Raw genomic sequence first — 25,131 nt, forward strand, 5'->3', positions numbered from 1 at the left:
AACTGATGGTTGTTTAAGAAATGAAAAGCTACACACTCCATGTAGGAAGACACACCATGGCCATATTCCAGGATGGCAATGTCAAGATTCATCAGGCTCAAATTGTGTAATAATGGTTGGGAGGATCATAAAGAATAATTTTCACCCATGAATCGTCTCCTCTGAGTCCTTAAATTCAGTGAAAGTCTTTGGGATGTGCTGGAGGAGACTTTACAGAGCGCTGGACTCTTGCATTGTCAATACAAGATCTGGACCAAATATTTGATGCACCTCTTGATGGAAATAAATGTTGTGATGTAGCTGTTGCCAAACATTTAACATGCATGAAGCTTTGCATAAGCATTTGCCTATTTAAATCCAAACAGCTACTGCCGGGCAGTGTGTATGCGTACGGGATATGTCATGGGGAATTGGGGCGTGTGTGTGTGCAGGTGTGTTTAGTGTGTGTTTGCTCATGCTGAAGTGGCTGTTTGAAAGTGCACACGCAGGACAGTGTGAGTCACAGCTGGTTCTTCCAGCGGCTTTTGAATCAGAGGGAGGGTTTGTCCTTTAATGCCTGAGAGTAACTTTATCAAGTGTGCTGGTTATTTTTGGCAGAAGACGATTGCCGGTTTTAAGAGTTCCCTCACAGGTCACTGCTGGAGAAGCACGGAGAGATAAATATGGGGCTAGAAACTGCCTGCCACCGTTCAGCCAGCCCACTGCCCCCTCATCCTCTGGCCACGCTGATAAACACATCCAAAGCACTCCCAAAACAAACCCAAGATAAAATCAGGGGCTTTTAATCCCAGGAGGCATGGGATAAGTGCCTGCTCAAAAACAGTTCGGATGAGAAAATTATCGACGGTACAGAATTAAAACGAGAAACATTACAAAGTATAAGCTCATATAGTGTGTAAAGCTGTTTTTTTAAAATAAACAAACAGCTGATGCTTCGCTGTGATTGGCTGATTACACTGTCGATGCGAAAATGCCAGCCTATCATGATTGCAGCCAGTCAAAAAATCGGCCTGAATGTGTCAAACTGGTGAAAATGGATGGGCTAATTACAGAGTAAACAACTCACACTCGGACATCATCACTTTTGGTCACATCCAAATCGGAACGAACTTGTAATGACTTGAAACGCAAAGTGATATGTGACTGAGGCAGTTTTAGCGAGCACTCAGCTGAGTTAAATTAAAAGGTGCATCTGCGTGCCTGCCACCATCTGCGGTGTTTACCGAGAATTTGTTGACTAATGATCTGAAAGAAGGCGACTGCTAATAAAAACAGCTTAACAACAGTTAGTAGTAACTAATGAAATAGATAATAAATGTTCTTGTTACTGTACTATTGAAGTTATTATTTTATAGGCAACTTGATGCGACCAAAAACGTCTTAATATGCTTCATGTGGTAACATCTAAATTAATTAATACAAAATAAAAAAAATATTATCAACCTGCACTGCTTTTAAAAGGTTTGGGGTTGGGAAGACATTTATACTTTTTACTATAATTGATTTTTTTATTTCAAATATTTTTTACTTATGCAAGGACACATTAAACTGATCAAAAGTGACACGTTACAAAACATTTCTATTTCAGATAAATGCTGTTCTTTTAAACTTTCTATTCATCAAAAGAATCCTGAAAAAAAGTGTTACTGTTTCCACAAAAATATTAAGCAGCCAAATCGTTTTCAATATTCATAAATAATAATACAGAATGTTTCTTGAGCACCAAGTCAACATATGTGACCCTGGACCACAAAACCAGTCACATGGGTCAATTTTTTGAAATCTGAAAGCTAAATAAATTTCCACTGATGTATGGTTTGTTATGATAGGACAATAAGAGATACAACTATTTGAAAATCTGGAATGTGAGGGTGCAAAAAAATCGAAACATTGAGAAAATCGCCTTTAAAGTTCTACAATTATGTTGGCGATTGTGCTGCATTCACTCACAAAAATAAATGTTTTATATATTTACGGTAGGAAATTTACTAAAAATCTTCATGGAACATGATCTTTACTTAATATCCTAATGATTTTTGACAAAAAAGAAAAAGTGATAATTTTGACCCATACAATGTATTGTTGGCTATTGCCACAAATATACCTGTGCGACATGTGACTGGTTTTGTGATCCAGGGTCACATCTTATAATGATTTAAAAACATTTTTATATATAGAAAAATAGAACATTTTAAGGTGTAATCATATTTCACAATATTACTGCTTTTACTGAATTTTTGATCAAATGAATAGCCTTCGTCAGAACAAGAGGCTTCTTTCAAAAACATGAAAGAAAATCTTACGAGCTTTTGAGCGTTATGAACGTTGAGCTTTTATTGTTTACAAAAAGATACACCAAGAAAACTAAAGGATTAGATCAGGTGGGAAAAGCTCCTTAAAGTAACATTTGCAGGTTACCACTTTTTACATTGTGGTTTTAAATATTAATATTAAATACTTACATATTAATTACAGTGTGGTTTGAAATATTAACGTCAGCCTTATTAATATTAAATATTGATGTAAAACATACAAAAATATGATAGTGTTGGTTGCCTGTTGATAGTGTAAGGCAGATGCATCCATTTGAACATGACATTAAAACCCAAATGCAGAAAGTAGACAGAGAGAGATGCTTTTTTTTATTAATCTGTTGTATTTTCCCAATAATCTTCATGATCTCTTCTTTTCCTAATTATCCTGATTTTCCTCTTATTTGTAGGACTACACTCTGACCATGTATTTCCAGCAAGCTTGGCGAGACAAGCGCTTGTCTTACACCGAGATCCCTCTGAATCTAACCTTGGATAACCGCGTCGCCGACCAGCTCTGGGTGCCCGACACCTACTTCCTCAACGATAAGAAATCCTTCGTTCACGGAGTGACAGTCAAGAACCGAATGATACGCCTGCACCCCGATGGCACCGTGCTGTACGGATTAAGGTACGTCCATTGAGGTCATTTTCATTGTCGTTATCGACCTGAAGCTGACCGGTAATCACGTTCGGCAGAGGTCGTTTAACTCCTCTCATAATTCTATCCGAGCGCTGGCGCAAACTATTTGCAATCCACCCACATAACGCGCTCACGACATGTTCTGAGGCCTGTTTTTATTTTCTCTCGCTGCTGATTGCATTATGCCGGTGTAAATGACTCAACATCGGTGTCTATGTTTAGAAGGGATGAAATTGTTGTTGCTAATTCCAAAGCTGCATATTGTGCTTTCTGTTCCTCAGCCTGACAGCAGCGTCCTTATCAGAAGAGTGCTTAAAAATTAAAAATCTGCATTGCAGCAGATAATTCACTCTTATTAAGCTAGCAAAATCAATAAATATAATTTATAACGCTTCATTATGTAAGTGGCCAATTACATAAGCTTTTTTTTTTTTTCTTTTTTTTTACATAACCCAAAAGGGAAAATGCGTGCAGAAACACTAAATGCACATGATGAAACATTGATGGGAATGTGTGAGAGTGCCGTGACCTGGCCCGCAGAACATTGCTGCTGGGACTGCCAGCGCGCTGCTTTGTCAATGGAGACTTTCGTATGTGAGACAGCGCCGGCTGCGGCCACATGAGTGTGTGTGTGTGTGTGTGTGTGTGAGCATGTGTTGAGGAGGCAGTAATAGAGCGTTCTCTTTTGTGACATTTGAAATTTAGTGAGAATCTGTGCTCTGTTGCAGTTTGACATAAAAGAGTGTTGGAAGATGGGGTTCTTTGGGTTTGTAAATGCGTTTGTGAGTGTGTGTTTGTGGTGAGTGGGGGTGTGTTGTCCGTCTAGGTGCCCTGCTCCACTAAGCCTGCCAAAGCATGTTCCTCAATTACCAGGAGAAGAAGAAAATAACAGTGCCCTTCTATAACTGTCTGTGAGAGCCCAGTCTGAAAATTTAGCACAGGCAGGTAGATCTGATTATCTTGCTCCTAAAAGACTTCAACCAATAATGCAGACTCCGACCAAGAGATGAAAATACACAGGCTTGAATACAATTTCCAAGTCATAATACAACAACTGAATCATTTTACAGCTTAGCAGTCTGTGTAATGGGCTAATGTCAAAACATTTTCTATGCCTTAGACATTTTCATATTCATTTAGTTTCATATATTTAATTCGTTATTGTTTGGAAACTGTCTTTGATGCATACAGTATACATTTTTTCTTGAGCTACTGATTCACATAGCTGTTTATTCTGGCCATGAATTAGACACAAAAAACCCCAAAGTGATATGTATTTTATGGATCTATTTTCCTTGCTACTGGATGCCTCAAACAAAACTCTGAGCATCGTTCAATTCAGTCATTAGTTCTTTCTCAAAAACATACAGTACCTTTATAGTAAACTCCTAGTACCTTTTTTAAACACTACTTTGTTTCCATACAAACCTTGCTTTCTGTTTTTGTGTGGAATGTATATAAAACAGTCAGTGCTATCTTAGGCTGAGACTAAACTCGTTCATTGAAATGTAAACACAATGACTTGGTAACACTTAACTTCAAGCCTTTATGCAATATAAAGGTATTCATAATGTACATTTATACTGCATTATATCTTTTCATAAATAATTGTAACCAAAGTTAAAATACTTTATAATATTAGCAGATTCCTTGTTGCATCTGAAATTGGGTGTTTGTCATGTGTTTTAATGCATTATACTTTCCAAAGATGTGTTAGTGTTATGTTGTATTATAAATGTGGTTACAATTATTCATGAGATTATACAATGCATTATATTACAAGGCATAATTAATGCATTATATATATTATAATGTATTATACATACAGGCCTTAAGTAAAGTGTTAGTAATGACTTTGCGTGTTGCGATGTGTCACATTCACTGCATTTTGGAGCACAACATAACTCGGTATACAAACTATATGAGGTGTTCAGCAAGTCTATGTACTAGGCCCAATTAAGAAGCGTTCCAGTGCAGTTAGGGCCACTTCTGTCTAAATGCAATCGACTAATTTGGGACATAATGGACTTAAGCAAATCTAAATGACTACACATGGTGACTGAGAGAAGAAGAGGTGTTCTGTTTACCATCTCATTTACAGTGGATGAGCCACACAATAAAATGGAGACATGATCATTAATTCTCATTTAGAGAAAGGTTGCCTATTATATGGAGGTGAAGTGCATCGGCTGGTGTTATTTTTTTTTTCCCAGAGACTTGAAGATGTCTAAGGGCAGAATAGGACAGCTTCTATTTATATCCAGCAATAATTTATTTTGTGTGTAATCATACATTCCTGTGCTGTCTTTCTGTGTAAAGGTGGGTGAATACCAGTGCAGCAGGAAAACTCAGATAGGACAGGCAGCACTGAAAGGAAAACTGCTGAACTTTCTGCAGAATTCAATACCACGTCCTTCTCTTGCACTTTATGTCCGATTCTGTCAATAGTGGCTTAGCAGGATCACCAAAGAAATATATATTAAATATATTATAAAATATATGAAAGTAAATACTCTGATCTTCATGTGACACTTGCCTTCTTTGCTTTTCACTATAAGAAAAGCTTCTGCAAATTAAATTTATGTTTAAAAACATATCTTCAGTGGGTAAATTCAACATGAACTCTAAATTGACCCTATTTAATTACATTTTTTTTAATGCTCTGAAGTTATACATTTTATCACTTCATGCTGGGAATGCACGATATATCGGCCACCATATCAGTATCGGCCGATATGTTAATTTTATGTTTAATGATAAATAATGGATTATTTCCTTCAGCTGAGACACTACACATGGCTTTTAATGGTGAGACTTTGGGTTTTGTTATCAGGGCCTCAACAATTGGATTTGGATTTATCGACCAATATATCGGTTATCAGCTTTCAAATATAAAGAATTATCGGTTATCGGTATCGGCCAAAATTTTCATTTCTGTGCATCCCCCTACTTCCATGCATTCCCTATGCATTTCACACATGACCTTGGCGTTGCTAATGCTATGCTTTACAGGAAAAAGTCACATTCCTCCTAGTTAGTATGTGCACATTATTATTTATCTAAAGAAAAAATGTGTCTTTAATCTCTCATCAAAATGTGCTCCGCCTCTTAAATTACATTCCATGTCCATAGAAGTCCTCTAATTTGTCAGGCCATCCCTTTCCAACCAATTGTCATATATATTATAGACCATTTTTCCCCATCCAAGCATTCACTGCACTTTTTGAAAATCCCATTCTAGTAATTCAGTGTATGAAATCCTTGATCCAGTTCGGGACTAAGATTTTCACTGCAGCGTTTTCAGCGCGTCCTCTTGCCACCCTCAGTGTAATTTAGTCAGAACCCCTGCGTTGTGTGTTGCAGCGCAGGCCTTAGTAAACAAGGTCGTTTGGAATAAAGGTACACATGATGCCTTGGGGTCTGTACCCAACCCTTACATGAACCTGTGTTTTGCACGGGGAAACCGTAGTGCTGCAGCCCGGCCATGATAGATAGATGGATTCATGAAGTCTAGTGTGCTGGTGAAGAAAGCGCTCTTGAATGTATGCGGAGGAGAAGACCACAGTGTTGGTGGGTTTCAGTGCAGGGAAGTAGCAGTCTAATGGCACTATAGAGTAAACACCTCTGACTTTTATTCATCAGACCCTTTTCAAGCTGATACAAGCTGCCAGAGGCGTTAAGCGGCACTAAACCGGTGAGGGTCAGGCCTAGCTTCCTTCTGCTCTTAATATATTGAGCCAAGCCCTCTTCAGCCAGATACAAATCAACCAGTAAGCAGCAGGTCACTGAGAGAGGGAGAGCAGAGAACTGAGAGGTGAGAAAGAGAGACTGAGAGCAAAATCTTATTTTTAAGCTTTTCTTCCCAACTCACAGACTACTACAAATATACCTATGGTCTTTTAGTTAAATAAGCATCTATTTTTGGCAAAAGTACAGTATACAGTTAATAGACTTATAATGAGAAAGACTAGTTTATAATATTAGATTTAATAGAAGAAGCTGGAGTATTTGGGGTGGTTGGGGGCAGTTTATAACACCTGACAAATAATGATATTAACCTACTTTCACATAAGCTCACACATCTAGGTTATGATGTCATTGCTTTAATATGCATTTATATATTTGCTTGGTTTTCTCCTTTATATGGTACTATTTATTTTAGCTGTCTGAATAATGTGTGTTTAAATGAAAAGTTTAAGTGGGAATTAAAAAATTAAATCCTGTTTACAAAAATATATTGATCAGCTAGCATGTCAAGAGCAGTACACAACAAGATGAAATATATATACAGGTTGTAGTATATACACTACCGACCGTGGGTTTGGTAAGAGTTTTTTAATCTTTTTATTTTTATTCTCTTATGCTCACCAAGGCTGAATTTATTTAATGAAAAATACAGTAAAAACAGTAATATTGTGAAATATTTGTACAATTTAAAATAACCGTTTTCTATTGTAGTATATATTCAAAAGTAATTTATTCTTGTGAATTTTCAGCATCATTACTCCAGTCTTCAGTGTCACATGATCCTCCAGAAATCATTCTAATATGATGATCTGCTGATCAAGAAATATATATATATATATGTATTATTATCAATGTTGAAAACAGATGTTGCTTGATATTTTTGTGGAAACCATTTCTTCAGGATTGTTTGATGAATAGAAAGTTCAAAAGAACAGCATTTATTTGAAACATTAACAATGTCTATTATGTCACTTGATCAATTAAATGCATATTTCTTTCAAAAAACAATAAAAAAATGCACTAATCCCAAAGTTTTAAACGGTAGCCTAGTGTATAATCGGTTGTTCTTAGACGGATGGAAAACCGAATTGAGCATGTGCTGAATAAGCATCATCATTCTAGCTTATTTATGATTAATGAAATTTAGTTTGTTATAAATTCCCCCCCGGTACAACAGCCAATGGTTTTCCCTAACACAGAGAAAAAGAGACGTACTGTATGTAGTGAAAGAAAGGCAGAAGATGGAAAGAGACGGAGAAGATAAAAGAGGGGTTCAGAGATGAGAGAGATTGAGTAAGGGTTAACAACGTTAAGAGAGAGAGAGAGAGAACGAGAGACAGAGAAAGAGGAAGTTATCATGAGGCTGATCAACTTGAGGGACATCGAGGCTCCATGTGTCTCTCCACCTCTAACTCTTCTCACAGCTTTCCAACAACACCCTTCCAGAGACACCAAAACACATCAGCTAGAGGGACCAATATCTCTAATCTATCCATCTTTTAGACATCAGAAATGCACAGAGACTTTTTGCTGATGATGTAGCAACCTATAAATAGCCCGTTATTTTTACCTCTGCCATCTTGGCCTAATTTCCTGATTTCCCAGAGCTCCCAGTACTTCCACCGCGCTTCCTGTGGAATTGTGATTGCCGACTGGTGCACTAGGAATCTCCAGAGTGTTGATGTTTTTAGCATGCTGATTTATGACCGTAGAGTTGTGAACAAAGAAAGAGATGAGGCTTGTTCTCACTACATGCTGACAATGCTGACTGGATGATTTAAATTGCAACCCACAAAAATTCAAAAAATATATAACTTAGTGCCTCTCACACCTGAATCAGTCATAGGTGCGTTGGATGATTGTGCGTTGCAATATTAGCTAGAAAAATATGTAAGGGATAATGTATAGCGAGGCGGTTGTTATAGCGAATAACAACCCCGACAGGCTGAACGGGACCCCGACGCGGAGGGGTCTTTAATCAGCCTGAAGGGGTTGTTATTCGCTATAACAACCGACTCCCTCTACATTATCCCGCTTATTACATGGCTACCTACAAAATAAATAAATAATTTGACACAAAATATTGATTTAAAAAGGAGTTTATTGATTTAAAAACGATTGTATTGCTTCCGCTAAAGAAAATAGTCCGTTCCGCGTCCATAGCAACGCTTTCATGGCAACAGTGTGTTACTTCGCAGCGGTCTGTTCAAGAAATAACACGTCACACCGCATTCTACATTGGAATTCAACCAAGCCATGTAATAAATATAATTAAAATATTTTAATGAGCAATGTTTTGTTTATTAACCTTCCAAAAACATACAAAATGCAAGCACATTTGAGAACAGATCATCTAGAGTACAATCAGCTGTCAGTAATAAGAATCACGACAACTTCAATTACGAAAGGAACAAACGAAAATACAATATTCTACACCCAAATGTACAATGATACACAAAAGTCTCACACCTTATGCGTTTCGTAAGCCTGAGGAAGGTCGATTGACAGAAATGTTACTCATTAAAATATTTTAATTATTTTTCAAATTAATTAACTTTGAAACTCTAAAATGTCACAAAATCAAGTAGAAGTGTAAAATGATTGTGACATGTTAAAGTCACCATGAAATCAAAATGGACAATTCTTCTTTTTTTCTTTTTACAGAATGTTGCAGTGCTTATTATAAATGATTTATCTATGCACATCATTATTTTAAAATTCATGCTCCAAACGGCATCTCTTCTCCTCATTATGCGTGTCTCGGCGGAGGGTGGGACTAAATATCCTCCTCAACTGACTGCAAACTGGCATTCAGATTCAGATCATTCAGAACGCCCAACTTCCTACGATCCAAACTATTCCCCAGGACCAAATCAAGTACCACCCTACATTTTTCCCTAATTCCAGAAACCGTTTCACTCGTATATTCATCACAATAGGGAAGAAAAGACTATTGCAGCTTCTGTTCAAGCCAACCTTAAATGGATTTTGTTCTTGCTTTTCTAAATGTCATTTCCTAATCAATTTGGTTAAAACCAGGGTGAATACTTTCACATTTCTCTGCCAAAAAGAAAAAGCCGCCCTAAAAAACAAAGTTGCACTCCGGTCCATTGCGGAATTCATGTAAAAGGCTCTCGAATTGAATTGTGAGCTAAATTATTAACGATAAGCAGTTCTCCAGATTAAGTTTTAACAACCCACATGAAGTTCAGGGACATCTATTAAATTTTAGTTTGCAGACCTCTTTTTAATTTCCTGTGAAAATGCTGCAGTTGGGTCAGCCTCAAAAGACTTCAGGTAATGAGGACTTTGTCCACCCCAGATTATGGCATTCGGAAGTGAACATCAAAACCTCTCCCATACTTGCTCATTAAACCTTTTATTTGATAGAATACATAGCACAACAATTTTTCTCGACAGCATCCGACACCAAACAGATCTGCGACCCATTTGTAGGCTGTGGCCCTCCAGTCTTTTCCATGTCACACTGAGCTTTAGATGTGAGACCGGTCTGATTATATAGATGGAGGGTTGCTCTAGCCCTGCCTTGTCTCGGTTGTCCTTGAGAAGCGTCAGTAATCCCCACAGTCCCTTGTCTCTGCTTTGCATTCAGGATCACCACCACCGCTGCCTGTATGATGGACCTGAGGCGATACCCGCTGGATGAGCAGAACTGCACGTTGGAGATCGAGAGCTGTAAGTGTTGCACCTTTTTATCCTTCTTGACCCAGCTCAGATCCTCTCACTGGACCAGATCCATGCATCTGTTTTTCATCATCACCCTGACTAGAGGTCAACCGATAGTGTTTTCAGGATTTTTCTAGCATTTATTTTCATGTTGAACTGTTTTATTTTATTTTATTTTATTTTATTTTATTTTATTTTATTTTATTTTATTTTATTTTTCTTTATTTCTTTATTTTTTATTATAATAATGAAAAATTATTTTTCACATAATAATGAAAAAATATTATTAAAAACAATAAAATATGTAATAATAATAATATATATATATATATATATATATATATATATATATATATATATATATATATATATATATATATATATAAATAATTATATTATATTATATTATATATATAAATAATTATATTATATTATACAAGTTTTTTATTAATAATTTGTGTTTATGCCATAAATATAATGGTATTATTATTATTATTATTATATATTGATAATAATAATATAATCACAAATGTAATTTAATTTTTATGCAACACTGTAACTACTATGTAACATTAAAGGGGTAGTTCACCTAAAAATGAAAATTAGCCCATGATTTACTGACCCTGAAGCCATCCTATATGACATACTTATTTCAGACGAATACAGTCTGAGTTATATTACAAAATGTCCTGGCTCTTCCAAGCTTTATAATGGCAGTGAATGGCGTTTCTGTTTTGAAGTCCATAAATGTGAATCTATCCATCATAAAAGTGCATCTATCCATCATAAAGCTGCATCTATCCATCATAATAGTGCATCTATCCATCATAAAGCTGCATCTATCCATCATAAAAGTGCATCTATCCATCATAAAGCTGCATCTATCCATCATCATAGTGCATCTATCCATCATAAAAGTCCTCCACACGGCTCCGGGGGTTAATAAAGGCCTTCTGAAGTGAAGCGATGTGATAGTGTAAGAAAAATATCCATATTTAAAATTCTAGCTTCCGGCCAAACGGCCATACGCAGTCTACTTGCGCCTAAAGCGCAACTTACGCAACTTGTGAAGTCAGAAGTAGCGTAGTGCGTCATGGCGTAGCGTAAATATCAGCAGTACGTCGCATTACTCGCATAAGTTGCACTTTTCAAAGTTTCTAAACTTTATAAAGTTTTAAAGATGAATATTTTTCTTACACAAACGCATCGCTTCAGAAGGCCTTTATTAACCCCCCAGAGCCATGTGGATTACTTTTATGATGGATAGATGCACTATGATGATGGATAGATGCACTTTTATGATGGATAGATGCACTTTTATGATGAATAGATGCACTTTTATGATGGATAGATGCACTATGATGATGGATAGATGCACTTTTATGATGAATAGATGCACTATTATGATGAATAGATGCACTTTTATGATGGATAGATGCACTTTTATGATGAATAGATGCACTATTATGATGGATAGATGCACTTTTATGATGGATAGATGCACTTTTATGATGGATAGATGCACTTTTATGATGGATAGATGCACTATTATGATGGATAGATGCACTTTTATGATGGATAGATGCACTATTATAATGAATAGATGCACTATTATGATGGATAGATGCATTTTTATGATGGATAGATGCACTTTTATGATGAATAGATGCACTATTATGATAGATAGATGCACTTTTTTGATGAATAGATGCACTATTATGATGGATAGATGCACTTTTATGATGAATAGATGCACTATTATGATGGATAGATGCACTTTTATGATGGATAGATTCACTTTTATGATGAATAGATGCACTATTATGATGGATAGATGCACTTTTATGATGGATAGATGCACTTTTATGAAGGATAGATACATTTTTATGATGGATAGATGCACTTTTATGATGAATAGATGCACTTTTATGATGGATAGATGCACTTTTATGAAGGATAGATACATTTTTATGATGGATAGATGCACTTTTATGATGAATAGATGCACTATTATGATGGATAGATGCACTATTATGATGGATAGATGCACTATTATGATGGATAGATGCACTTTTATGATGATAGATGCACTTTTATGATGAATAGATGCACTTTTATGATTATAGATGCACTATTATGATGAATAGATGCACTTTTATGATGGATAGATGCACTTTTATGATGGATAGATGCACTTTTATGATGGATAGATGCACTTTTATGATGGATAGATGCATTTTTATGATGGATAGATGCACTTTTATGATGAATAGATGCACTATTATGATGGATAGATGCACTATTATGATGGATAGATGCACTTTTATGATGATAGATGCACTTTTATGATGAATAGATGCACTTTTATGATGAATAGATGCACTATTATGATGGATAGATGCACTTTTATGATGGATAGATGCATTTTTATGATGGATAGATGCACTTTTATGATGAATAGATGCACTATTATGATGGATAGATGCACTTTTATGATGGATAGATGCACTTTTATGAAGGATAGATACATTTTTATGATGGATAGATGCACTTTTATGATGAATAGATGCACTATTATGATGGATAGATGCACTTTTATGAAAGATAGATACACTATTATGATGGATAGATGCACTTTTATGGACTTTCAAAACAGAAACGGCCATTCACTGTCATTATAAAGCTTGGAAGAGCCAGGACATTTTTTAAATATAACTCCGATTTTATTTGTCTGAAAAAATAATGTCATATACACCTAGGATGACTTGAGGGTGAGTATATGATGGGCTAATTTTCATTTTTGGGTGAACTATCCCTTTAAGCTTAAAATGCTACACTCTTGAGAGTGATTGGCTATTAGGTAAACAGCTGAATAATTTATGTAGGCAAATGCATTAAGTAAGTCACTCTACCTGTTTACACTGTTGTTTCTTGTCGAACGCACAGTGGTTTAATAGTGTTGTCGGGTTCTGTTCTGTAGAAGTGCTGCCATTGATCTGTAAACCCTATAACACAACTGACCAAATAGAAAAGTATGTTAAAAATATAGGTTCAACCGCTAATCGGTTATCTCTCAGCCAGACCCATCTGATTCCAGGACCTTTAAACACAGATGATGTGGTTGTTCAGCTGTGCCATGACAGCAATGGTAAATTATGCATTTACAGCCATAACAAAAGCTAATCATCTCCCTCTTTATCAAGATGAATGGGCTTTCTATTTTGTCATTATTGCCTGTAATTGTGTGTAACGCAATTTTTCTTGTAATAAAAAGTGCGAGACATAGGAGAAGAATGAGAGGTCTTCTCAGTGTGTTATCTGCGTCCCTGGAGTCATGGATTACAGCGCTGTGATGTGATGCTCAGGCACAGGCTGACTCCGTTTGATCATTAAGTTGCCAGAAGCGTTAAGCAGCACAAAAACAGTGAGGGTCAGGCCTGGCTTCCTTCAGCTACTAACACATTGCGCAGTATTCTGTTTCTCCCTCTTTCTCTCGCTCTATCCCTCCATTCCTGTCTCTTTTCCCACTTCTTTAACTCATTCCATCCTCTTCTCTTCAGGGCGTTTTTTTCATTTAAGAATCGGCTCACTTTTATTCCATGAGTGTACATTTGAATTGAATTGAGCATGGCCCAAAGCATGTTGAATTGAAGTGAGAGTGGAAAACAGTCAAAGGAATATGCATTTAATGTGTAGTATATGTAATATGCTAAATATGCACATTTATTTTTTATATGTAAAATATATTTTTTGCTCATAACTTCAACACGGTTAATGCGATTAATACAATTATAAAATACACATACACACACATATATATATGTGTGTGTGTGTGTGTGTGTGAGTGTGTACCTACTTAACTGTATTTTGAGGACAAATTTGTACCCAGAAGTGACCAAAACTTGACAAAATCTCCAAAAACTTCCCTTCAGGGATGTCCTCATTTGTAAATCTGAAATAATTAAAGTTGTTTTTTTAAATGTAAAAATGCAGAAAGTTTTCTGTGATGGATAGGTTTAGGGGTAGGGATGGTATAAGGGGATAGAATATACAGTTTGTACAGTATAAAACCATTACGTCTATGGAAAGTCCCTATTTAGATAGCTAACTAAATGTGTGTGTGTGTGTGTGTGTGTGTGTGTGTGTGTGTGTGTGTGTGTGTGTGTGTGTGTGTGTGTGTGTGTGTGTGTGTGTAATATCAAGTTCAGTCATGAAATTCTAGTTTCCAAGCAATCACATCACTACCACTTGGCACAAGTTGATTTGGCCTCTGCTGATCCTGCAGCCAATGAGACAATTGAATATATATATAGTATTATTATATTATATATTATATTATATATATATTATTCAAACCAATTTTTTTTCAGACATCTTGCTAACTTAATAAATGAACTATAGTGTCCTGCACCCACTAGTAAAAAAAAAATAAAAAAAAAATAAAATAAATTTTATATATATATATGTATGTATGTATGTATGTATGTATGTATATATATATGTTAGAATACTGCATCCTGTTGTTTGGCTAATCTAATTCAACTTGCATAAACTTGGCATTCTCGATTCAATTCCGCATGGCGCACAACCCTGCTTGTCTTTCATTTTCTCTCCCACACTCTCGTTTCTCATCGATCTCTCTTTTCCAGCGTCTCAGCCCTTTCGCATGCACACACTTGCACGCACAATTGCGTGTTTTTCCTCGTAAATTTCATCTGCATATCTGTGCTCGGTGTCAGAAAGCAGAGGGCTGGGATGTAACATCCTGGAAGAGAAATGTTTTGTGTCAGCCTGTGCTATTTCATGCAGGCTAATGAGACACAAGCTTAAGCCTACTTTTCCCTGATAATCTTGATTCTTGATACATTTTTAATGGCCGCGATTCAGAAACAGATTTTAAAGCATAGCAAAGTAGCAGCTCTCCGCTCGAGTCAGTCACCTCTGATGTGGATTCCAGCTCGCCTTGTTCTCGTCCTTTTTCCTTCGAGGCCCTGAGGGAATAACGGAGCAGTAGCAGTAACCCCTCAGAGCAGAGTAAAGTGATGTGATCTATTGACGGTAATCAGCCAGTCAATTGACAGAATCAGATGCGGTGGCACAGAGATAATAGTTTTAATGGAAAGTGAAACACCAGTCCTCCCCAGTCCGGCAGCGGTTTCCTCCAGAGTCCTCGGCTCTCTCTCTCTCTTGCGCTTTCTCGCTTTTCGTCTGCTCGCCGTTTAAAAGCCTTTTCAGACTGCGGGGTGAACACGACTCAACCTTACGTGGTTACGGTCTCCAAATGCTCCCACGCTAAGAAGACATATCTTATGATTGTCACATGGCGTATTTACATCTCATGCTCTCTGGCCCATTAAACCGAATGTAAAAAGCTGTATTTGTTATCTTTGTCGCTGAGTAGTTCATTAATGCTTTATAAGGCCTGCAGCTTTGTTGGCCTTTTTAAGTCTGTACCTGGTTGCTAAGTCATGCAGAGATAACTCCCTTGAATATGAAGAAATCTGAAGCTCATCTTTAATTATTCAATACACTAAATAGGTCACTGGTTCTCATTATAAGTTGCACGCAGACAAACTGGTACAGACGGAGAAGGAACCTTAGCGAGGACGGAGAACAAGCAAACACACAAATTCCTTCACGGATGTGCATTCGTGTCTGTTTCATAACCAGCTGTCCCCTTACATAATTTAATGATTACTTGTTTTGAAATCTAAATGTCACCGTCAATATTTATACGGCACTTTCCATAAATATGGTGCACTTTTGAGTATTAAAAACACAGAAACCATGTTTTTGGTTGCGAGGACTATTGGATCTCTTCAATGTGTTGGTAGAATTTAAGAGTGTGAAATTGGCCGCATGGCCCAAAGCATTTTGGATTGAAATTTATGTTGAAATAAGAGAAGAATACAATTAAAGGAATTTAAAGTATTATGTTTTTTATGTATATTTTTTGCTCATGACTAACTTCAACACGGTTAAAACGATTAATCAAAAACCATCAAAAAACGTGTTTTCCCCTTTAAATTTTGGTTTGTCCCACCAGAGGTTAACCTTCTTGGTTAAACTGTTAAAGCAACGTACAACGTCGTCATTTTGACAATATATTAAGTTTCTTGTGGTAAAAATAACATACTATGGATGTTTTCCACACATAACCTCAATCCATTTTCTTGTTGATTGCATAATTTATCAGTATTAAAAACAGTCTTTTGTTCTCAACTAGTCTTAATTCAGGCTACATTTACAACCCTGTCACCCTTATTTGCATAGTTATTAAGTATGTTTTTAGACATGCTCCAAATATTGATTAATGTAAATGAATAGAAAACAATTGTCTTATAATATATAATATTTAAATTGACCTCCTGAGGATGATGATCACCTCCTTTGACTGAACAAAAATGTGATAATTATAATTATGTGATTTGTTTAAAGTCCTTTAAAGCTCGGTTGCAAAAGGAAGTAATGCAGTCTTCATCCAGAGCTCATTTCCTGCTGCTGTTCCTCATTTGTGCTCATATGTATGGAGATGTAAGGTTTGTTTTAACACGCATGTGTTTGGGATCCTCCAGATGGCTACACTACAGACGATATCGAGTTTTACTGGCGAGGGGGAAACGGAGCCGTTACGGGGGTGGAGAGGATAGAACTGCCTCAGTTCTCCATCGTGGACTACAAACTCATCTCGAAGAACGTGGTTTTCTCTACAGGTTGAATTTATTCTCTTTTCTGTGTGTTGTACAGTTGGGAGCACGAGTCAGATCTGTTCAAAAGTAATGTTTGATCTACTCTAGGGGTGGGCGGTATGACCAGAATATTATATCACAGAATGAGCAGTTTCATTACGAGAACGGTACACACATGACAGTTAATTTGACTGCAAATGATATATTTACAAATGAAAGGTATTTCATCTCATTTAATTTATTTTTCATTTGAACCTTGAAGGACACAAACCAAAAGATGTGAATATTCAAGACTCGAGTTAAAGACAAAAGTAAAACCAATGTTATAAAATGGATGGAGTTCTTTCAATTGATAATGAGCCACATTCAAAGCCTTCACGTGCAGAAGGCCAATGCACTGGGATACCGCCCTGTCCTGTTATGATCCCTACACTTTAACCATGAAATTATTACAAACTGAAATGCTGTGGTGCAGATGTTATTGCATGCGTATATATAGTTACAGTGTCCTTTTGCTAAACCTTGAAGCGATGTATGCGATGAGTAAGCATGTGAGTAAGTGCACATAATTTGTGTTTTTCTCCAGTCTTATTATCATCACTGGTCTGCCTTTCAGGAACAGATAAAGTCACGCAGTCTGGCTGTCTGACTCTACCCACATTCTCAGACACTGCGCTTATTACTGTGACCTGTTCTGCCACCTAATATATATTTGTGGTGGCCTGTTTGTTTACTAGAGATAGACCAATGCATTGATTTATCAAATTAAAGCTATCAGCAGTCTGCAAAGAGCAAGAAAAAGGCTGATGTTAAAAAACTGGTTATTGATAATCTTGTTTATTGACATCACTGTTAAAAAGTTTAGGGTCAGAACAATTTTTTTTTTTTTTTTATTCAGCAAGGACGCATTAAATAGATCAAAAGTGACAGTAAAACATTTATTATGTTACAAAAGATTTCTCTTTCTATTCATCAAATAATCCTAAAGTTTTTTTTTTAACATTGATAATAATAAGAAATGTTTCTTGAGCAGCAAACCATCATATTAGAATGATTTCTGAAGGATCATGTGACGCTGTCACATGTATAACATGATATTACACTAGAAACCAATTATTTTAAACTGTAATAATATTCCACAATATTGTTGTTACTGGAACAAAATTGCTGTATTTATGATCAAATAAATGCAGCCTTGGTGAAGATAAGAGATGTCTTTAAAATAAATAATAAATATAGATACCAAACTTTTGAATGGTAGTGTACGATTATTGCAATTTCCAAAATGAAGCATCTCTAGATTTGACTATAGAGCATGAGTGAAACTGTCCTTCTCTCTGTTTTTTTTTTGGACCAGGTTCTTATCCACGCCTGTCTCTGAGTTTCAAACTCAAGAGGAACATTGGTTACTTCATCCTGCAGACCTACATGCCCTCAATCCTAATCACCATCCTGTCCTGGGTATCCTTCTGGATCAACTACGATGCTTCTGCTGCCCGTGTGGCTTTAGGTGGGACATCTGATCAAGTGATGTGTGTTGACTGACTGCATACCCTCTATATGCGAGTTGAGTTGCTGGAGATGTTTGCTGGGCTCATGGTGACCACTCTGTACTATATCTTTATTCTCTATGCTCAGGGATTGGCTATGGATTTCTAGTACTTGTTTTACAGCCTCTCATTGCAGTTGAGTAATACATCAGTGACTGTGATTCTGCCAAGACATGTTTCTGTATCAACATCCTTGTTGGTTCTGGAACAACATTCCTATTGAGTGTTGCAGTGATGATGTGTTTTTTTGTCACCCCTGGTTCCCTCAACTAAAAACCAATTGGATTTTTTTTTTCCGTTGGCTTTTGGATTATTGCAGAAAATAAGCTCTGTGACTAACAAAAGTCTATGATTCTTTCACATTTTGCTAATCATGATAATCTTCAAAAATTAGCATTTTGAATTTTGAAGCTAAACATATATAAACGAACTACATCACAGTCTGATGACTTTCAGACAACTCTTTCAGTCTTTATTTAAAAACATTTTCCATGAAAGTTTAAAGTGTAATAGTTTGTCAGAGTGTGATTATAAACATAATGAGGCTGTAAAAGCGGCTTTATTTCAGGCATTTAACTAACAACCCATTAAAAAACCCATTGACTTCGGGACGATGGAATCGCAAGTGCTAAAATGCTAACTCGTTTCTGGGATTTAGGAGTCATGCTTGCAGCACTCTATTAACAAATCTGATTTTAGGTTCCATTTGTAGTCAAATGTGGGATATTCCTACTTGATGATATCTCAGATTTCCAGAGGTGTTCCATTTACTCCCCACTCAAAAGATGACGTACAGGGAAACATAAAACCAGTAGAAAATAAGTGATGATACTCATTCATTTTGCAGGTGTGAGATTTCCTGCACATCTTGCTAAATAGGTTACATCTTATAATGTTGGAGCTTTGACTCACTGATTCTTTGCATTTGCATAAAATGTCATTACTTTCTACATACTCCATAGTGGCGTCATATTTGTGTGACGTCAAGCTAGTTTAATAGTTTGTAGCTAGATTTTTAACTGACGCCATGAGGTTTGGGCTCTATAGTCGCTTCAGTTGACCAAGGACCGCCCACTTAACTCTTTCCCCGCCAGCTTTTTAAAAAAAAAAACATTTTAACAAAGGTTTCATGGCCCCCTGAGATTTTTTTTGGATGAATATCTGAACATGTATATCAAAAGAAAGAACAGAGCCTCTGATTTAAAACAACAACTTCATGGATTTAGTTTTTACTTGAATGTGGGTGTTTCAGCAATTTTTTTTCCCAAAAAGCTAAGAAAATTATGTTTTCTTCAAAGACAACAATATGCATAAGCAATACTTTTATTGCTTGTTTCTGCACCTTTTTGATCTGGAGATTTTCTACTCTTACAGAAGATGCGATTAGCGCTTCCTATTGTATAACAGTATAACTTAAAATTTCGTTTTTTTGTATGATGGAGAAGAAGCATTGTCTTTCCATCAAAATTCCATCAATGGCGGGGAAAGAGTTCCTACTTAGGAAGAGGTCGTCTGTAAAGCGATCAATAACTGTTCATTTGTTCAACATCATGTGTAGGTGCGGTTAAAGGTCACTTCAATAACAATAGAGTGTAACCATACATCATTCCTTAAAGATTGGCATCAAAATTACAGTCGTCATTAAATAGTTTTGTGTCCTTTCTTCCCTATTGTGACTTATATTCGAGTGAAACGAGCGGGACTTGATTTTGTCCATGGGGAATTGATTGGATGGTTGTGGTTTGCTATTGGTGGATCTGATGTGAGTGACAGGTTGTCAGTAAACACGACATCAGAGAAGAGATATTACTTCAAGAGGGAGTGAAAGGTATTTAGATTAAAGATTACGAGGCACATGAAATTTAAAAACATAATGATGTGCTCAGATAAATCATCCATAATAAATACTGCAATATTCCATACAAAAATAATTTTGATATCATGGTGTGTTAAAAGGAAATAATGGTGGAACATTCTCAATTCTCAAAAAAACCCACGAGATGTCTGTGATTTTTTTTTTTTTTAATCCACCTAAAACAAATAAGCACTGATTATTTCAATGGCGTTCACTTCGTTAAAAGCCATCAGACGCTCCCGGTCCACGTATGTTTGAAGCACATCTTTACACATTTTAGTGTCTACAAGTTATTTTGGTGATTAAGGGTGTGTTCACACTTGTAGTTCGGTTCACTTAATTTGTTTGGTCCGGACCAAAAAAAAAAACCCATTTAGTCCTGGTCCGCTTAGCGTTCACATTGGCATTTTAACACCAAACCTAAAGATACCGAACCTAAAGGCATAGGGATTCATTCACAGCCCGATTGGTCGTTATTATGACGTTGATTTTGCGACGGAACTTACCGAACATCCAAAACAATGCTAAGTGCTGAGCTAAATGTGCTCGTTGTATGTGCGTAGCCTACATATGATCGTGTTTTGACCAGCTGAGAACTCGTGAAGAGCTTATAAGATCTGCTGTGAGGAGATGCGGTTATGATGCCTGAACTGAACTGTGATGGGCAATATAACGACTATGATGAGAAAAAACAGGCATGCTTGAGTATTCTGTCCTTTTTAGGGTCGTATCTTGTGACATAATGTCCAGTTTTTGGTTTGTTTACATGTCTTTGGTCCGTGTTGTGTTCATATATCATTCGAACCACACCAGAGTTCGCTTGGAAGTGGACAGAGACTCATCTTTTCAGGTTTGGTGAGCACCAGGATTCAGATGGCAGCATTCACACTTATTTAAATTGACAGAGCACTAACAGAGCAATCGCACCAGGGTTTAATTGAACCAAACATGTCAAGTGTGAACACGCACTAAAAATACACTTACTTAGGGAGCGCTGATTTGTTTCCTGGCAAACCATTACACGCCGCCATACACCAGGCTCCCGGGGATCAGGTAGAAGTTTGCCAGTCAGATTTACAGTTTACTGTGCGTCAAGCGTTCCATGTAGGCAAGAATGTTGTTCCAGGATCGACAAAGATACTGATGCAGAAACATGTCTTGGCAAAATCAAGGTGACCTTAATACAAATGTTCCCAGGACGAGAATTGCTCAGAGGTTGTTCTTTCATTGCTCAAGAGACCTAGACCTACTGGGGTCCTTTTGTTTCATTTAAGTATCAATTCAGATGTTTCTCCCAATGTTGAGAAGAATGTAGAGAAAAATGTTCGAATGCATATTGATAGACACAGATCTTTGACAGACTTGCAAATCTGATGACAGTTTGAGACATTATCTCTTCAGAAGCTCGAGAGGAGACAAATGAGATTACTAAGATCTTTTTTAATTTCCATCTCCAAACACTGCGGTTGCGCTTTCCTTCGTGCAGTACCTGCCTGTGCTCCAAAAGAGGAAGCTCAAATTGCAAATGAAATTGTATGATGCTTGGACTCAAGTGGGTCTTAAATCTGCCTCACTCCAATGAAGATGCTGCGCTGCCAGTGCTCCCCTCCCTCCCGCTCCAAACTCTATTAGAAGCGCTCTGTAGTCTCTCCTGATCTGCGCTGATGTATTACTGCTGATTAAGCTGACAAACTTTCCTCCGGTCGGTCTTTACTGACGTGTTTTATGTCCAGGGCCATGTTCCTGCCATTATGACAAAATGGCTTCTTCTGATGTTGATACTGGGGGGGAGACGGGGAGAATAGATCACTGATGATAGGAAGGCCGGGCCTTTTGTGTTTGGGTGAACTTGTCAGAATTAATCTGTCTGCAGTGAGGGGCATGTGACAAGGAAACACATGTCTCAACCCTGCTGTATTGTTTAAACAGAAATACAGCATCTCTATTACAGACTTGACAGCTCTTTCTCGATCTCCTTCCTTCTCTCTCTCTTTTCGAAATGAATTGCTTGAGCTTTCTTCAGTGAACGTGTGCTAAAGCTTAATGTGTGAAACCAGAGATGATGCTGAACAAATTAAACATTTGGGAATATGGGGAAAATGCTGATGAATTGTTTTTTGACTAATTTGGCGCATGGTTAGAGGTGAGCTTAGAGGTGGAAATCCAGATTTTGACATTTTCTTAAGAAAATGTCGTTGATGCTTGCCTGTGCAAAAGTCACCACCATGATGGGGGTCTAGGTGGTTTTTAGCATTGCTGTGTTCTGGGTATTTGCTAGACTGTTTTAGCTTGTTGCTAGGGTGTTCTGAGTGGTTGCTAGGCAGCTGCTTACTTGCTCAAGTCAAAAGAGCCCAGTCTCAAATCTCTGGTCTATTCTGGTCTCTAGACGCCCTACCGTTATCTAAGGTTTGGGGACAGTAATATTTGTTTTTAATAAATGAATCCTTTTATTCAGCAGGGATGCATTCAATTAACAGTAAAATAGTTATAATCTTACAAAAAAATTCTATTCTTCAAATAATCTATCAGGTGAATATCTCAAGTCACATGATTTGAGGAAATACTGATGTAGCGAAACATTGTGTGCCGAAATTGAAGTATTAATCTTCGTCATGTAACTCATCCCGCAATGTTCGTACCACATGAGTGCTACCTGAAATCATCCTTTGTTGAAATCCATAACCATGTGTAGGATGTGAATAGTGCCACTGAACACATCTCTAGTGCCCTGTTCACACCTGGTATTAAGATGTGTTTTGTTCGATCGGATCACACTTTGTGTTTTAATCCACATCTTTTGTTCACTTTCAACCACTTCTGTCCTGATTTCTTCGAGGAGAAGGTAAATGTATGGGCTTTTTCAGATCTTTCGATCTAATGGACGAAATAAGCTCATGCAATTTACATATGAACGCGCCCGGAGACGACAGGAAAACATACGGAGAACGTCAGCTTTCGTTTCTGCTTTGACAGCTACAAGACCAAGCCGAACGCTGTGAGTGTGTGTTAGGAATCAGGAATGCAGGAATCAAGTTTTTCATCTAACAAACATCTGGGTCTTCAGGCGACACAGTTTAAATCCCGTCAGGCTAGCGCGCTTCCTGTAATGTTTGCGCAGAAGGTCAGTAGTCGTAAAGTAGGCGGCCTTTTGTGGCTGTTCGAACACATTCGACCACATGAGCGTTTACACTACGAAAGCAATCCGGTCTAATGCGTTCTCAACTCCCTCTGAAAGTGCTTGAAAGTGGACAAGCTCAAAACGTTTTAGACCCCGTTTACACCGCCTACTTGTGATCCGATCGACCAAAACGAACCTTAATACCAGGTGTAAACAGGTTTTGCCAAAGTATATCTTAATGCTTCTCTCTGGGAGTGCTGTAGCTTGCAGCACATCATTTCAGTTTGCATTTGCATTAGCACATTGTGTTCAAGTTTATTGTTGTCAAAGTTTGCATAATGGTTTCAAGTTTGAAGATGACACATGAATAACCTCTGTAATTGCTTAGTTGGCAGCTCCTACTCAGTACTTGCTGGATAATTACGTCTCTTGTTATATAAAGCTGCAATTGACTTGAGCTTCACAGTACTGTGCTTAATTATCCTTGAACACTTTCTTTGAACTCCAGGTATCACCACCGTGCTGACCATGACCACCATTAATACTCACTTGCGAGAGACCCTTCCCAAGATTCCCTATGTGAAAGCCATAGACATGTACCTGATGGGCTGCTTTGTCTTTGTGTTCCTGGCGCTGCTGGAGTACGCCTTCGTCAATTATATCTTCTTCGGGAGAGGCCCTCAGCGGCAGAAGAAGGCGGCGGAAAAAGCCGCCACGGCCAACAATGAGAAACTCAGAAACGACCCCAACAAGGTACTGCCGAGCTGACCGCACACACACACGCCGTGCATCATTAGGGTTTGTTGAAAAAAGGCCTCTGGTCAGTAGGTGGTCAGTTCTCTGAGGTAATATGTTGTGACTTCTATCAGTGTCCTTTCAGGGTCAGTGGTCTTTGGAGATTGCTAAAACAACGGATGTATAGCTGTATTTTTTCCACTGGCATAAGCTTGTTCACCAACCACAAGCTAATGGGCTTTTACGCTCAGAAACATGTGATGAAATATCCGGGAGATCTGCGCAGACTTTTGTTAGCTGTAAACAACAGACACGCTCGCTCATGCCGGGCCGGCCGCGTCCGAGCTCGTGGCTGGCGGAGCCTCTAGGGCTTTCCTTCTAATCTCATTGAAAGAGTTGTGTCTCTCTCTTGAGTGCGGCCGACCTCTATAACAGTGCTGATTTTGTATGCTTGCAGTGGTTGGTGGGAAGTGTAGTTCAGAGAGACGATGCTCTCTATGCCAGAATGAAACAGAGGGAAATTGACGGGTATGACTCGATGTGGGATCCGATCTTTGCGGAGGATGCAGCATTAGGACTAGGCGATCAAAGACTTAAGGTACTGAATATTTGACCTGAAGTCAAAAAAATGCAATCGATAACCAACCAGAAGTAAACATACCCAAGCTCTTTTTGTTTGATTATTATTTCTTTGGATGACTTTCTGTTATTCCTTTAGAGTAATGATGGTAGCCATCATCATTTCCACCATTACGTTGTCCTGCCCTTTTTTCAGTTACTGTTTGCACCCGAGCC

General features: G+C 37.5%; 1 protein-coding gene across 2 annotated transcripts in view; it reads left to right on the forward strand.

Annotated features, from left to right (window-relative positions):
* Positions 1-25,131, forward strand: part of gabrb2a (gamma-aminobutyric acid type A receptor subunit beta2a) — a 42,997-nt gene that overhangs the window by 14,494 nt on the left and 3,372 nt on the right. Inside the window, exons 4-9 of one of the 2 annotated variants that reach the window (XM_079893092.1) lie at positions 2,723-2,943; positions 10,316-10,398; positions 16,965-17,102; positions 18,436-18,588; positions 24,110-24,354; positions 24,794-24,934. In XM_079893092.1, coding sequence (XP_079749218.1) covers positions 2,723-2,943; positions 10,316-10,398; positions 16,965-17,102; positions 18,436-18,588; positions 24,110-24,354; positions 24,794-24,934 — 981 coding nt within the window. The remainder of the gene's footprint in view (positions 1-2,722; positions 2,944-10,315; positions 10,399-16,964; positions 17,103-18,435; positions 18,589-24,109; positions 24,355-24,793; positions 24,935-25,131) is intronic. The other variant, XM_079893091.1, reaches the window with a different exon arrangement.

This window comes from Squalius cephalus (assembly GCF_949319135.1).
Source record: "Squalius cephalus genome assembly, chromosome: 14".
NCBI classification, from domain to species: Eukaryota; Metazoa; Chordata; class Actinopteri; order Cypriniformes; family Leuciscidae; genus Squalius; species Squalius cephalus.